Source organism: Alosa sapidissima, chromosome 14 (assembly GCF_018492685.1).
Source record: "Alosa sapidissima isolate fAloSap1 chromosome 14, fAloSap1.pri, whole genome shotgun sequence".
Lineage (NCBI taxonomy): Eukaryota > Metazoa > Chordata > Actinopteri > Clupeiformes > Clupeidae > Alosa > Alosa sapidissima.
In genome coordinates this window covers 6308468-6323485 of record NC_055970.1, presented here as the reverse complement: position 1 = coordinate 6323485, position 15018 = coordinate 6308468, and the positions used below count along the sequence as shown (strand labels likewise).

At 47.0% G+C, this 15018-nt stretch overlaps 1 protein-coding gene across 1 annotated transcript in view; it reads right to left on the bottom strand.

Annotated features, from left to right (window-relative positions):
• Nucleotides 1-1614: 1614 nt before the first annotated feature.
• elp4 (elongator acetyltransferase complex subunit 4) overlaps nt 1615-15018 on the bottom strand; it is a 61244-nt gene continuing 47840 nt past the window's right edge. Inside the window, exon 10 of the mRNA XM_042061831.1 lies at nt 1615-2398. Within this exon, the coding sequence (XP_041917765.1) occupies nt 2288-2398 (111 nt within the window). The 3' untranslated portion in view covers nt 1615-2287. The remainder of the gene's footprint in view (nt 2399-15018) is intronic.

Sequence of the window (15018 nt, the reverse complement as noted above, 5' to 3'; positions counted from 1 at the left end):
GACAGGACAAAGACAGACCAAGGACCAGGTGAGGCATCAAAGCGCCGTCTCACTGTCAAATCAGACGGGACTGATGCAGACGGACCCAGTACAGACGGACAGAGGAGAGAAGGAAAAATGGCCTTTTCCTGACGGATGAGCCTCTCGTGTCTCAGCTAACGGATAAAAATCACCGCAACTATGAGTCTGGACCTGACACCCAGCAGCAAACACATACCCCTCACTGACACCAAGGACATGAACTGGGGCTGTTAGTCGGCGTTCATTATCGGGGCTTCTCAGAGAAAAAACAACAGTTCTGAAGACAGCGTCACAGCAGACAAGAGAGAAGCCACAAACAAGCAGTATGAGATGGACTTTCTGACATGGATAATGTGTCTCGTTGAGAAACAGCGTCTGAGATTTATATTCAGTGAGTCAAGTGCTCCTTTTTAGTCAGTGGTACAGAAGTCGTGCAGAAACTGGTGAGGATGGATATGGTGTTTGCAATCTAACAGAGATGGCAGCTGTTGAATACATGAAAGCCAGAGTTTGTGTACAGGCCCCACATCTTTGTGTTTTCGTACGTAGATTTATGTAACTAGACCTATGAATAATGCATGACTGACAGTATTTTTACATTATGAGTACTCTTCCTCTAGAAGTCACTGGGGGTCATGTCATCTGAAATTTAAGTTAGAATCACATGCAGGCGCTCAAACACACACACACAGAATCAGCCCCAACCGTAGACATACAGTACATATATGTGAACAAACATATTCATTTGAATTTTAATTAACTTACTTTAATGTGCCTCGGGCATATGATGAAATCTTTACACATTAAAGGCTTAACGCATTAGACCAGTGCTATATGTATGACTGGACTCTCTATCTATATATCTATACCTTTATATCCCAGAGAGAGCGTAACAGTAATATACAGCACCATGACTATCAGACATAGACAGATATAACAGAGATATAGAACAAAGATAAATGAGAAAGGAAAATGGTGAAGGAAATAGAAAGAGAAAGAGACAGATGGAGAGAGAGACAGAGGAAGAAAAAGAGAAAGAAAAGACCAGCACTAGTGAAATAACTTTACAGTCTTACATCTTGTGGATGTTGCAAATGAGGCCGTCCACGGCAGCGTTTGACCTAATTTGCTCTCGCAGGCCTGTCAAAGCAGCGGGCTTGGGAGGAGCGGTGATGACCAATGGAATCCGAGCCGACCCCGCTCCCTCTCGTCCCCTCTCACCTACATATTCATGCACGGGCACCAGGGCTGGTCAGGCCAGATATGCTTTTAATCCAAGTTATGGAAATAACATTACAGTGTCTGTCTGAAGGGAGAGGGAGAGAGGGAGAGAGAGAGAGAGAGAGAGAGAGAGAGAGAGAGAGAGAGAGAGAGAGAGAGAGAGAAACAAAGAACCCTGAGCCCTGGGGCTGTGATGGAAGAGCTGCATAATGAATCCTGCTGCTTAATAAACACATGCCTTTTGCCTTCACCCAAGATCTAACTATTCTGACAACTAAACATCTCGCATCTATTATTCACTTACACAGCAACACAACAATCCCGAAAATGAAGGCAAGCATGGGTCAATAAAAGAAACACACAGACACTGGCTGTAGAAAAAGAAGAAATTGTTTATTTTCTTCACATCAACAGCAACATATGGTGTACAAGAGTGCCTGAGTGCAGAGAGTGTCCGCGGTGCACCTGTGAGTTTAGAGGGGCAACAGCGTGGGTCTGCTAAGGGGCAGAGCCCAGTATGCAACACAGTCTTAATTACTGATCATTTGCTGGATCTTTCCAAACCTTTCTTCTCCCACTGTTTATCCCATATATTCTCTCTCTCTCTCTCTCTCTCATTTATCTGTGTGTTGGTGAGGCGAGATGTCGGAGCAGGGAGAGGGGATGGTGTGCCTGTATGTGTGTGCGTGTGTATGTGTGAGTGTGTGTGTCTGCGTGTATGTGTGTGTGTGTGTGTGTGAGAGAGAGAGAGTGTGTGTGTGTGTGTGTGTGTGTGAGAGACAGAGAGATGGGGTGTTTGGCGGAGGCAGACAAGTCTGATGTGGGGGGAGGGGTTGGAAGCTCTCGTTAGAATGTCATGGAAATGGCAAGGGAGGGGGGAGGTATGGCAGGGGGAAGAGAGAGAGGAGGGGGGAGAGAGAGAGAGAAAGAGGGGGAGAGAGAGAAGGGAAAGAGAGGGAGAGAGAGAGGGAGAAAGAGGGGGACAGAAAGAGAGAGAGGAAGAGAGGGAAAGAGAGAAAGGGAGGGAAAGAGAGAAGCGAAAGCTCTAGAAGTCCAGGTGCTTGTTGCCAGTGGCGGTGGAACCACAGCCCGCTGCCAGCTCCACTTTACTCACACGACTCACTGTGTCTGACAGGTCTGGAGGCAAGTGCAGCCTCTGTGGAGAGAGAGAGAGAGAGAGAGAGAGAGAGAGAGAGAGAGAGAGAGAGAGAGAGAGAGAGAGAGAGAGAGATGGAGAGAGAGATGGAGAAAAAAGGAGGGGTGGAGAAAAAAGGAGGGATTGAGAAAAACAGAAAAGGAGAAAAGAGTAAAGAGGAGGATAGAGGGAGAGGGAGAAAGAGTTTGAAGGAAAAGTGAAGGATAGTAAGAGAGAGAGAGAATGAGAGGAAGACGATAGAGAGACAGAGAGGTGGGAAAATAAAAGGAGAGAAAGCATGTCAGTCAAATACGAGGAGATACATACAATAGGCAATGGTCAACCAAAATGTAGAAGATTGCATCCATCCATCCATCAATCCATCCACACACATACTGTACATACACACACACCATTGAATGATGCTATGCAGGCTGTCAGACAAAAGAACATAGGCTACAGAGAACGCTTCCTTTGACTCACATGGTTGCGTAACATCATGTAATATTGTGTTGCTGCTGCTAGCACAAGATGCTAGGAAAAGAAAGGCTATGGGTTTAGTCTATAAAGAGCACATTCGCAAGTAAAAACACACACATTCTTTTTAAAGCAACACCAAAGAGTTTTTTGTAATGTTTCCAAAATCGTTTCAGTGGTTCATCAACTCGTAACAGGGTGAACGGCACTTCTGCATTCGCTTCGCAGCCCTCTATCGGCTATAACCGCACTATGTAAGTTTGCCAGATCGGGTAGCGGATCTGTAGTTCGATGGAATGAGACATAAGAAACTACAAATTTGACTTGCGTTTGACGTCGCAATACATTGTACTTTCATAAATCATGCAACATATTCTACCTTGTCTGTGGACATTGTTATTTGCAAAGCCGGTGCTGTATAAACAAATAGCATGCGTGCGACAGAGGGAAAGTTCTTTGGTGTTGCTTTAATGTATGCAGCTTTGAACAGGGGCGGAGTGGCAATCGGGACGATCGGAAGTTTTCCCGGTGGGCCGGCCGATGAGTCTGCGCGGTGTGGGCCGGCCGATGAGTCTGCGCGGTGCGGGCCGGCCGATGAGTCTGCGCGGTGCGGGCCGGCCCATAGAGCTATTATCGCGGCCGTGAGTCGTACGCGGCCATCGACCTGATAGGTGCATTGAGAATTTTCCATGAAAATCTCCGAGATCTACACTTTAACATTTGGGAAGTCCAACCAATTTATACCACTTGCTCACTGTCTATATGTCATTCATGGTTACCCTGCACGCTCATCTCTCCCATGCTGATTTTTGTGTAGGCTAGCCTAGTCTTAACTTTTATCTTAATTCATTTTTGTCCTATTCAGGCGTTACAGAACTTTCATCACAAATAAAAAAAAAATGACAATTAAATTTGTTTGTTTGTACTTAAATTAACGTAAGCCTAGGCTAGAATGGAGCAAAGCCTCCTGGGAATGGGGAATGTGTTTCTGGTTTATCCAATGAACCGATTGCAGGTCAAGTCTATTTACAGAAATGTAGGGGGATAAATGAGCGGCCCCTCGTCTAATGGCACGACCCTACAAACGATCAAGTTCGAGGAAAACTACAGGAGTTTTGATAGTCGACGGATTTGCGTGGTTGCTTTCTGTTTTATATATGGTTTGAAGGCAGAGAGCAAGGTTAGCAGAGCTAAAGCATTGACGTTATTGAAACTAGTACAAGCTAGTCTTATGTTGATATGTAGCCTAGGCCTAGCCTAATGACTAATTAGTGGGCCACTCAGGCTGATAAATGGATGGTGGAACTCGTTGGAACTGTCTATATGTAAGCCTATATAGGCCTACTTTAATCATTCTTGTACAAACCTATTCAAAGTGCCTGTTTTTTTTCCAATTATTTAATTACCTCTGTTATTAGGTTGACATTGTCTGTAGGCTAGGCCTTTTTTAAATTTATACAGGCAACTATTGGAGTGCTATGATACCCATACCCAAAGCTGTTTTTATACTGCACGGTTGCATATCTAGTTCCTTACACATTTATTAAAAGTGCCTGGTTTGTGGTTGATTGGCTTGTGTGTGTGTGTGTGTGGGGGGGGGGGGGGGGGGGTGTTGGGAGGGGGGGCTGGTGCCGTCAGAATTTTCCCGGTGGATTTTAGTGCCCCACTCCGCCCCTGGCTTTGAAGAAAAGCAACTAGCAAGATGGACGCAAAATCAAGGTTATTTTGACACAATCATATGTTACGTAGTATCACAAGCATTTTGTAAGAAAAAAACCCAAGAGCATGATTAAATAACACTGTGGGATTCATATCCAATCCATGCATCCAGATGGACTGGAGCCAAGTCTTGGGTCCACCTGCGAGTCTTGGAGACCACTTCTCTCCCATCGGGTCTAAGAGGCTAAGGGGTGGCTGTGGGAGAGAGAGGAAGAGTGTGGACCGTGGTGTCTCCTCACCCCCACGCACTCCAGAACTGGCCTGCGCAGCAGAGCTGCCATTTTTATATCCCATGTTTGCACACACAGAAAGCGCATTGAGCCCAAATCGCGTTTGACGCTTGGCCACGCACTCTCAATCGCCAGGCATGGACCTGTTAGCGTGCTGCTAAAAACCTCTCACCGTGTCTTAGTCTCTCAAGTGGCTCAGTGGAGGGGTGGGGTGGGGTGGGGGGGTGGGAGGGGGTTGGAGTGGACTAGAGTTAGGTGCTGAGCTATGGATTATATCAGAGTCATTAGAATCAAGCGCTTTACCACGGTAACTTGTTCCACACCAGCACTAATCTCTCTCTCAAGGCTGGCCTGTGCCAACGGCTCGCACAAATGAGCCACAGCTAATGAGTGGTCCTCACGGAAACACACACACACACCCGCACAAACTTACATAAACACATGCATGCATGCAAACTCATAAACACAGACACACACAATAAATTCACTTGTCATAATGCTAACACACCAATATGCATGCACTGACGCACGCACATGCACAGGAAGGTTAAGAGGGACTTGACTCTGAAAGCAAAGCCACAGTGGAGAGCACTAAAAGCTGAGGGCCTGCACTGGTGAGTGAAGAGGCGTACGAGAGGGCGTACGTGTGAGCACGCAGGGACCCACACGGCCACCTTTCGGGGTCTTATCCCCACCTCAGACAACCCAGTGATATTGGGCAGAGAGGCCGGCGGGGGCATCCCAGCACCAGCACCCCTGAACCCATACACCCCTCTGGCTCTCTCCCTGCGGCCGAGGGGGATAATGGTGAACCTCGCCCCACAGCAGATACTTATCTGGGGCCTAATGACGGACCTCTGCAGCCCCCATTGTGTGTCCTGGATGAGAGAGGAACCCCGTTATTACAAGCAGGGATAAGGGCCCTGGTCTGATCTCTCCTCTATCGCGCTCCGCTATCTCATCCCCATCTCTTCCCCTCTTCCTTCTTTCTTCACTGCCTCCCTTCTTCTTCTGTCCTCCTCTCATCCTAAGCCATTGTACGACCACTGTCCCCTTCAGGTCGGGATAAAGTGCCACTAGTAACATCCCGGATGGTTCGCTTTGAGGCAGTGACATTGCAATTCCTTGGAGCAATCAGTTAACTCTAGAGGAAAGATAAGATGCAGAGCTTTTAGTGTGGAATTTGCAAAGTACAAAAGGAGCAAATGACATGAGTCAATGCACTAATGAGCAACTTGTGTATCTTTTGATGCCTCTTGAGTGTCAGAAGCCGGGGAACGACATGATAGTGAGATATCCTTTGAATTATCCATGCATTGTGTTGCGCAGCGCAGTAAATATGCTTTTTAGTAAGGCCTACACTACTGGGGATCCAAACGAGCTTCAGAAATAACATAGCGAATTGATTAAACAAACTCTTTCTCACACACACCAATCCACCCCCCCCCCCCCCACACACACACATACACAACCACCCACTGGCCCGCCCGCCCACACACCCACACACACACACATACACACACACACACACAAAAGAAGGCCTCCAGAAGATGTTTCTCGAGTTTAGGGCCGCGTAACCTTTCATGTCTCCGAGCCAGCCAAGTGTGAGTAAAAAAGAGAAATAATGCATTGATCAAGCCATGACTGCGCGCCACAGAGTGCACTGCAGCGGAAAGTTTGAGGAGCAAAATCAATAGCACATAAGTAGACCTCGGTGTGGACAAGGTAAAATCTACAACGACGAGAGGAGGAAAAAAAGAAAAGGAGGGGGAAAAAAAAATATCACACTCCTCTGAGACAGTCACGCACCTATAGACCCACCGAGGCTGCTTTGGCGGAGAGCCTCCTGTCTGGACGGAGAGCGTGCTGAAAGGAAGGTCATCCTGTTCCAAACAACCACACCGACATCGGCAACCTTGATAGCGGGCCAATCGATGACAGATAGCGCAGAGTAGGATAAACAGCCCAGGAGCTCAGAAGCCCGGAGACTCCATCACTGTCTTCAGATCAAGACACGGCCAATTACAAGACCTGGACATTACATTCTTTTTCTCTCACAAAACTTTCACTTCCTGTTAAGTGTTTATTAAAGCAACAGTTATGTGAACTTGATCTGAGCAACTGACTTGGTGTGTAGTTGCTGTTTTATCATTACAACAGAGAGAGGGAAGAAAAAAACTGAGGGAAGAGAAAAGAAGATGAGGAAGAAAGAGACGTAAAAAAAGAGAAATATTATTCTCATAACCATCAACTCATGACCATTAAGCAGCTTTTGGGGAGCTGGCACCTTGTCAGTGTGAGAGTCACACAAAGTCTACTGAGGATTCCAGTGCTGCTCTGTGATCTGAAAGCCAAAGACTTTTCCACAACGCTGGGTATGGAGACCCAAAGCGGAGGCTGCCTCTCCTGACCCTTGACCAATCCACTGAACCCCAAACTGCTCCCGATGCGCAGGTTGGCGCATTGCATGGCAGCTTCCACCATCGGTGTATGAATGTGTGAGGGTATGGGTGAATGTGAGGGCATTATGCTATAAAGGACTTTGAAGAGTTTTTGCTCGGATGAGTAGAAAAAGCAGTATGGACCCTTTCAAGAGAGTTCCATTATCAGCATCATAGTTGGCCCCACAAGACTTCCTTTTGAACATTCCATATGTTATCTTAATGCAGAGGAAGTAGATTGGGGCCCAAATAGAACGTTCAAGCATTGTTTTTGTTTTTATTGTTGAAAGGGTCTATACAAATGCAGTCCATTTAGCATTTGCGATTAGCCGCTACACCCCCTGGTAGAAAAAGCAGTATACAAATGCAGTCCATTTGGCATTTGCGATTAGCCGCTACACCCCCTGGTAGTGGACAGGTCCCATAGCCTCACTAGTGTTGTTGGGGCACGTGCCCCTTTCGGCAGGCTTGGCACGCAGGGGTAAAGGTCTCTCCGTCACAACAGTGCCACGGAGCAAGCCCTGCCATAGGGAGGGGCTGTGACAAAGCACCACATGAACCTTAAGCACCTGAAATGATACCCAAGGGTCTCTCCAGAAGCACCTTAGGGCTGGCTTTGATTAAGAGGGTTATTTATATCACCCCACAATGGACAATAAAAACGCCTCAGCTGATGCAGCTGATGAGGGCTTTATGGCTCAACGCAACTCAACGCTCCCACATCTCACAAGCCACAAGGGAGAAAAGAAAGAAACATGCTGTAAGAGACACAAACTGAGTTGGGCAACTAAGTGGAGAAGTGTTCACAGTATTTAGCATCTCTAATTTGAAATTAAAATAGCCTAACTGCACCAAAGAGAGATTAAGGGGGGGGGGGGGGGATCCTAAAAGCACTCCATCAAAGAAATTCCAAAGTCCGTAACTGCTAATTACAAAAGCATTAGGTGCATTAGTCAATTACTTCACAGAGTCTTACCAACAGCTCCAAACCCCAAAGAATTCTGGGACAATAAAGGCCCAGTGGTCACAAATCATGATAGGTCTGATTTCAATCAGCTAAGCTCATTTGCTAATACATTCTGACACGTACATTGCAGCTTTCTTTGCATTTCCTAGAGGCATAAGAAAAAAAAATGGTGTTCCTCAGTTTGCCATGTCTTCATGAATTGTGTTTAAAAAGTAACGGTATATGTATGCTCCTTGTTCCATCTGTTTTATGGCTGGAAGACACATTCTACATTGTTTAGGTTAAAATGCATGTTGTAGGCCACAAATACAGTTTAGAATGAAACGTAAAGTGTGCAAAAGGAACTGTATGCCTACCAAGGCAGTGAGAAGGCGCTACTTTATATCTATGAAAATTCTGTATTTCATCACTTACTGCAGAGAGGGACATCTACACATGTGAACCAAACATTCCGACGGCCTTGTGAAATTCTAACCCTTCTCGTTTCGGAACGAAAGCGGACACAAATCTCCACCTTCCTCTTCTTTTGTGATCTGAAAAGGTAGGTAACCTGAGCCTGATCCCTGGGCTTGTCTTCAGCTTCTGTAGAGTTCATCTCTCGCTGTGGTTACACACACGCCTCAGGCTGCCCCAGCGCTGACGCTCCCCCCTCTCCACCGTCCACTCAAGACCGAATGGCCATGCGAGGGCCCCTCTACTGCACTGTACCAAGTGTAGAGAAGATAAGGATGCATTTATTATCAGGGCGCATTACTGCAAATAACGCCTTAGGTCCAAGTGTTGGGGCAGCCGTGGCCTACTGGTTAGCACTTCGGACCTGTAACCAGAGGGTTGCCGGTTCGAACCCCGACCAGTAGGCATGGCTGAAGTGCCCTTGAGCAAGGCACCTAACCCCTCACTGCTCCCCGAGCGCCGCTGTTGATGCAGGCAGCTCACTGTGCCGGGATTAGTGTATGCTTCACCTCACTGTGTGTACACTGTGTGCCGAGTGTGTTTCACTAATTCACAGATTGGGATAAATGCAGAGACCAAATTTCCCTCACGGGATCAAAAGAGTATATACTACTTGAAATTGAAATTCCACTTCTTAGGGATACTGACATAGCGATTGTGCATTTCTTTGGAAGCACGATGAAATCACCATTCAAGGGAGAGGATGTGTCAGAGCACAACACTTCACTCTAAAGCTAATACCAGGGAAAAGAAAGTGAAAGCATTTTAAGCAAAAATAAACACAAGGCCTCAAATACTCAAAATCATAAACATATTGGAGAAGAGCACTTGTTTTAACATGTTAGCAGTTTCTGGAAGTTGTAGACGAGAAGTAAACACACTGGTTGTGGACGAGAAGTAAACACACTGGTTGTGGATTGGAGGATCTGACATCAGCTTAGACTGTGGAGGAGGAGGCCCTGCCTCCTTGCTCTGTAACCGGTAAAGGTCATGTGCAGCCCGTGTCACCTGACTGGCCGCGCCGAGCCCACGAGACTTCCAGGAGACACACACACGGAGACACGGCGAGAGGATGCGTCTCCTGCGTGGCCCATAATGCATCTGACAGGTCAAACAAAGTCTGGGGGATGATCCCTGCTCCCACCAACACTTTCCATTCCCCTTAGTTTTCACGCTCAATTTCCATATGCTTGACTTGTACTTCATGCGGAGGAAAGAAAGCAGGTCTTAACAGGACTTTGTACAGGGTTGTGAAATATTTTTACCTGATGGATGTCAGACGTCTGACTAATAATTAAATGTGTTCAGGATATTGCTGTCTTTGGCATGCTTTATATAACTATCAACAGAGCAAACAAAGTAAACAGACATAAATAACATACAGTAAACATGTAAACAATACAAACAATCTACCAATGGCACAGAGCAACCACATTATTTGCCAAACCCTTTCACAAGGGAATAAACCACATCGTCATTCTCCAGGCACGTTCATTAAACGACCATTTAAATGCCTCACAGTGCTAGCTGTTTGACCAGTGCAGAGGAGGGACATGAGATGACCGCTGCGGCCAGTCACAAAGGCTCCTGCTAGAGTATGACTATCACTATCACCCAACCCACAGACACACACACACACACACCCCTCGAGCGGCACTTCCCCTGCAGGTCTAGATTGTCCAGTGCAGTCAGTGTCTGCAGGGGGCACAGAGTCGAGGTCAAAAAGGCCTCTGCCGGGACTTTCTATCCGCTCCCCTCTGCAGCGTTTGGAAGTGTGATGCTGTGGGAGAGGCCCGGAGGGGCATGGTGGTGGAGGTGGGATGGGGGGATGTGTGTGTGTGTGTGTGTGTGAGAGTGTGTGTGTGTGTGTGTGTGTGTGTGTAAAAGTGTGTGTGTGTGTGTGTGTGTGTGTGTGTGTGTGTGTGTAAAAGTGTGTGTGTGTGAGTGTAAAAGTGTGTGTGTGTGTGTGTAAAAGTGTGTGTATGTGTGTGTGTAAATGTGTGTGTGTGTGTGTAAAAGTGTGTGTGTGTGTGTGTGAGAGAGTGTAAAATTGTGTGTATGTGTGTGTGTGTGTGTGTGTGTGTGTGTGTGTGTGAGAGAGTGTAAAAGTGTGTGTATGTGTCTGTGTGTGTGTGTGTGTTTGTGCGTCTGTGTGTTAGGGGTAGGGGTGGTGGTTGGGGGCATAGGGACCCTGAGGAAAAGTTGGTTGGCCAGCTGGCGTCACAGAGGCGAGAGATCCCGCCCGAGGGTCAGACGTGGCCTGCGGAGGTCGCGAGGCGCAGAGGACAAACATGTGTAAGTGGCGCTTTCACATCCGATAGGCCGCGCTGAGACGCTACAGCCACATGCGTTATGACAGCACAACTGGAGGACCGCTGCCTACGTAGTCCCTCGGATTCGGCTTTTTAAACCATTTTTACTGTTTACGCACAGCATGGATCTCTGAGTAATGTATTCCCCATTGCCTTCTTGAAGTGTTTTACGGTGAATGACAGACTGTAGTTACTGGTATAGTGCCAGGGGATCAGAAGTATTTCTTAACTGATCACAGGACTAAATTCAAAGTCTCTTTTTAGGAATTTTGGAAATCTTGAAACCCAGGGATATGAACTCCAAGAGTTGCATCCTATCTAAAAAAACAAACGGTCATAGCACAGAATTTGGCAACATTTTTGTAGTTCTATGGTTCTAGACAACAACCACAAACATTCATGTAAAACAAAGTGGATTCATTAAAATTATCATCAACAATATACAGCTAATAAATATGCCATGGAATAGGACTCTGCTCTGTTTCAAACATATGAAATCTCAATCTGTGTTACATCTGTGGACCATCATAGCCTCTTGGGTATTATTGTCCACATATATTCATTCAAGTTGACACAGGTACAAACAGATAACTCGTCCCCCTCCAGAATGCTCACTGCACCTCCAATCTCCCTGTTACTCTACCACTGACCACAGACAATAACAGAAGAGCAACATTTCCCCCACATCTATGTTTTATTCATAACTCGTCTTGAGAGCTTGCAGTGACCCCATTGCATGACACAGTGGTATTTACAAGCAGTCCGTCATGGAGACAGACTGGCACTATGCCACCTTAAAAACCAGTCTACCCCCCCCCCCCCACCGCACGTCACCACTGTACCCACTAGAGCAGTGAAGTTCAACCAACCGGAGCGGATGACGGCTGCGGCGAGGTCGGCCCTGGGTTACTGCGGCAGAGCTCTGGGAAGAGCCAGGCACCGGGATGGGACCGCGCAACTCTCTGTGTCTCCTGTGCACGTGTGTATCACGTCAGTGCAGTCTGTACAGGTTTGGTAAAGGGGTTATAGCTAGCGTTTGTGTAAGTGCATGTGTATGCATGTTGATACAGATGGGCTTGGGACTAAGCACATAAGGTTCTACGGTTCTTTTCTGGTTTTCCCCCTCACTGTTCCTGTAGTGTGTGGTTGATGAGGCTGTTCCTGGAGTGTGTGGTTGATGAGGCTGTTCCTGTAGTGTGTGGTTGATGAGGCTGTGCTTCCTGTAGTGTGTGGTTGATGAGGCTGTTCCTGGAGTGTGTGGTTGATGAGGCTGTTCCTGGAGTGTGTGGTTGATGAGGCTGTGCTTCCTGTAGTGTGTGGTTGATGAGGCTGTGCTTCCTGTAGTGTGTGGTTGATGAGGCTGTTCCTGTAGTGTGTGGTTGATGAGGCTGTGCTTCCTGTAGTGTGTGGTTGATGAGGCTGTGCTTCCTGTAGTGTGTGGTTGATGAGGCTGTGCTTCCTGCAGGAGAGGTCCAGTGGGAGGGCCAGTTCCCCTCTCTGTTTTACATCATGTGTGTGGGACATTTCTCTATGCACGTTTTTTGAGTATGTGTGTGAGTTAACCAGAGGTGGTGTCCTGGTGACTTGCTGAAACTGGTCTTTCTCTACAGGTCCTTCTTCTAAGCTTCGAAATTTGCATTTGTGTGTGTCGGTGCAAGGTGTGTGTGTGTCTGTATGTGTGTGTGTCTATGTGTGTGTGTCTGTATGTGTGTTACTGTGTGTATGTGTCTGTCTGTGTGTGTGTGTGTGTGTGTTTGTGTGTGTGTATGTGTGTGTGTGTGTGTCTGTATGTGTGTGTGTGTGTGTGTGTGTGTGTGTGTGTGTGTGTGTGTGTTTGTGTGTGTGTGTGTGTGCGTGAGTGTGTGTGTGCGTGAGTGTGTGTGTGTGTGTGTGTGTGGTGCGGTGCTCTGCTGACTTCCTGAACCCCCATCCTTCTCCCTGGTACAATAGGTGTCAGTGGGTCCTGAGAGGAAGCTGACAGTGCTGAGGGGGGGGGGGGGGCAACACTGCAACAGCACCATTCCCTGGGCTATGGAGGAGTGTGTGTGCTCAGGCCAGTGAGAGCCTGGGCTATGGAGGAGTGTGTGTGCTCAGGCCAGTGAGAGCCTGGGCTATGGAGGAGTGTGTGTGCTCAGGCCAGTGAGAGCTTGCGCTTGGCTCATGCTGGCAAAGCCCAAGGGTTTCTCCCACTATGCCAAGTCCATTGAGGTGATGGAGAGGGGGAAGAGAGGTGTTAAAGTTGCCCTCTTAACGCTACACACCCCACAAGGCAAGTCATTGCTGCAGCTGTTGTAAGTTTCTATGCCTTGATGGTAGTGACGCAGAATTGGCGCTCAAAAAATGTTTGGTGAAAATGTCTTGGTGCTTGCAGGTTTGTGTATGAATGAGAATATGTGTGTGTTTGTCCGTGTCCGTGTGTGTGTGTGTGTGTGTGTGTGTGTGTCCCAGTGAGAACAGAAGTTTTAGTGTATGTTTAAGTGTCTGTCCTCGGCCTAATGAATTGGTGCTATCCATCACAGGTTGTTACTGCCCACAGAAGAAGGAGAAAAAAAAAGAGCTGAGCACAAGAGGACAACCCTTGAGTGGACAAAGCCCTGCCGCACAAGGTGCTCCGTGCAACGCCGCTGAAAGCAGTTGCCCGTGGTAACCCCCTTTAAAAGAGCAGGCATGCTGCACTCACCCACTCGGCACTGCTGACCGCAACCATTCGCGGCACAAAAGATGGCGGCCATATGAAGCTTAGTCAAATATTTAACTAAAAGGTATTGGAGTGAATGCATCTGGTGTGGGGACATGGGGTCTGTGTGTTGGTGGCCTCTCGACTGGTGTTCTATGATTTCTGCAAGGCGCACGACACTCAGCGAACATAACCTCCGTGGTAAGCCCTTCTAAGATAAAAGTGTGAGCTAAATGACCGGGAAAAACATGAATATAAATAGGACCTGCATGGAAAACAAGTTCCTTGGGGTAACCTTTGAATGAACCATTTGATGAGGGGATCTATATGGAATGCCTTGGGAACGATTGTAAAAGTGCTGAGAAGTGCTGAGAACAGGGTAGAGACCATTTGCTAAAAGACTCTCTGCTGGTGTGCTAGCATGCAAATAAACAAACAAGAAAACAAAGTGATGCCTCCTACAAACCCATTCATTTGTTTACAGATTTGCATTCAGCTGTCAAGATGAATGAAATCACCAGCAGGGCTGGTAGATTGACTGTTGGACTTTAATGTACTACATATTATTTCAATTAAAATCTAAGTGCTATTTTCTGTTATTTCAAATATCACTTTGGGCTTTGGGCATCAAGGTATGGTCAGGCAAATCCCCTTTTCACAGCTTGCAGGGTGTTTGTTGATAGCCCCTGGCAGCCAGTGAAGCATTCCCCTCTATAACAGTGGTGAACTCAAGGTCATCGCCAGAGGAGGACCCCCTGCACTGGACCCACACACAGCAGCACGATAGGCTCAGGCCAACTCAGGTCTTCTCAAGGTCCCGTGTCAAGCTGGGCATCTTTTACTTTACTATCTCCAAGGAAGTCATGTTTGTTTGTTGGTTGGTTGATTGTTTGTTTGTTTGTATGTACGTGTGTTTGTTTGTAGCCAATATGGCAAACATTGCAAGATACAGCATTCGTTTATCTTTTGTTTGTGTTGTGAGATTTCACATCAAAGGGAATGGTTGGGCTTTAGCCGACGTATGTGCTCTACTGAGCACCATTCTAGTGTGTTCTATGACAGGTCTCTTTCAGGAAAAGTCCTATCAGGTGACGAAGGTAAAGTACCACTGATGATTGCTTCATTTAAGGTGTGTGAGTAAAAGCTTTAAGTAAAAGTCCACAATGACATTCACAGAAGGTGATTCAAACTGCCGACCAGTGAGACCCATCGACTGTCTTTCAAAATGAAATCACGTACCCAAAAAAAAATCCACTAGTCAAGCTAGCCAGATCGCTTTTCTGACTTTAGACAGAGGTAGAAAAGAAGAAAAAAAATGCCCTCTCCTCTCTCTCTGCTCGCTCTGTCCTCTGGCCCTCTCCTCTC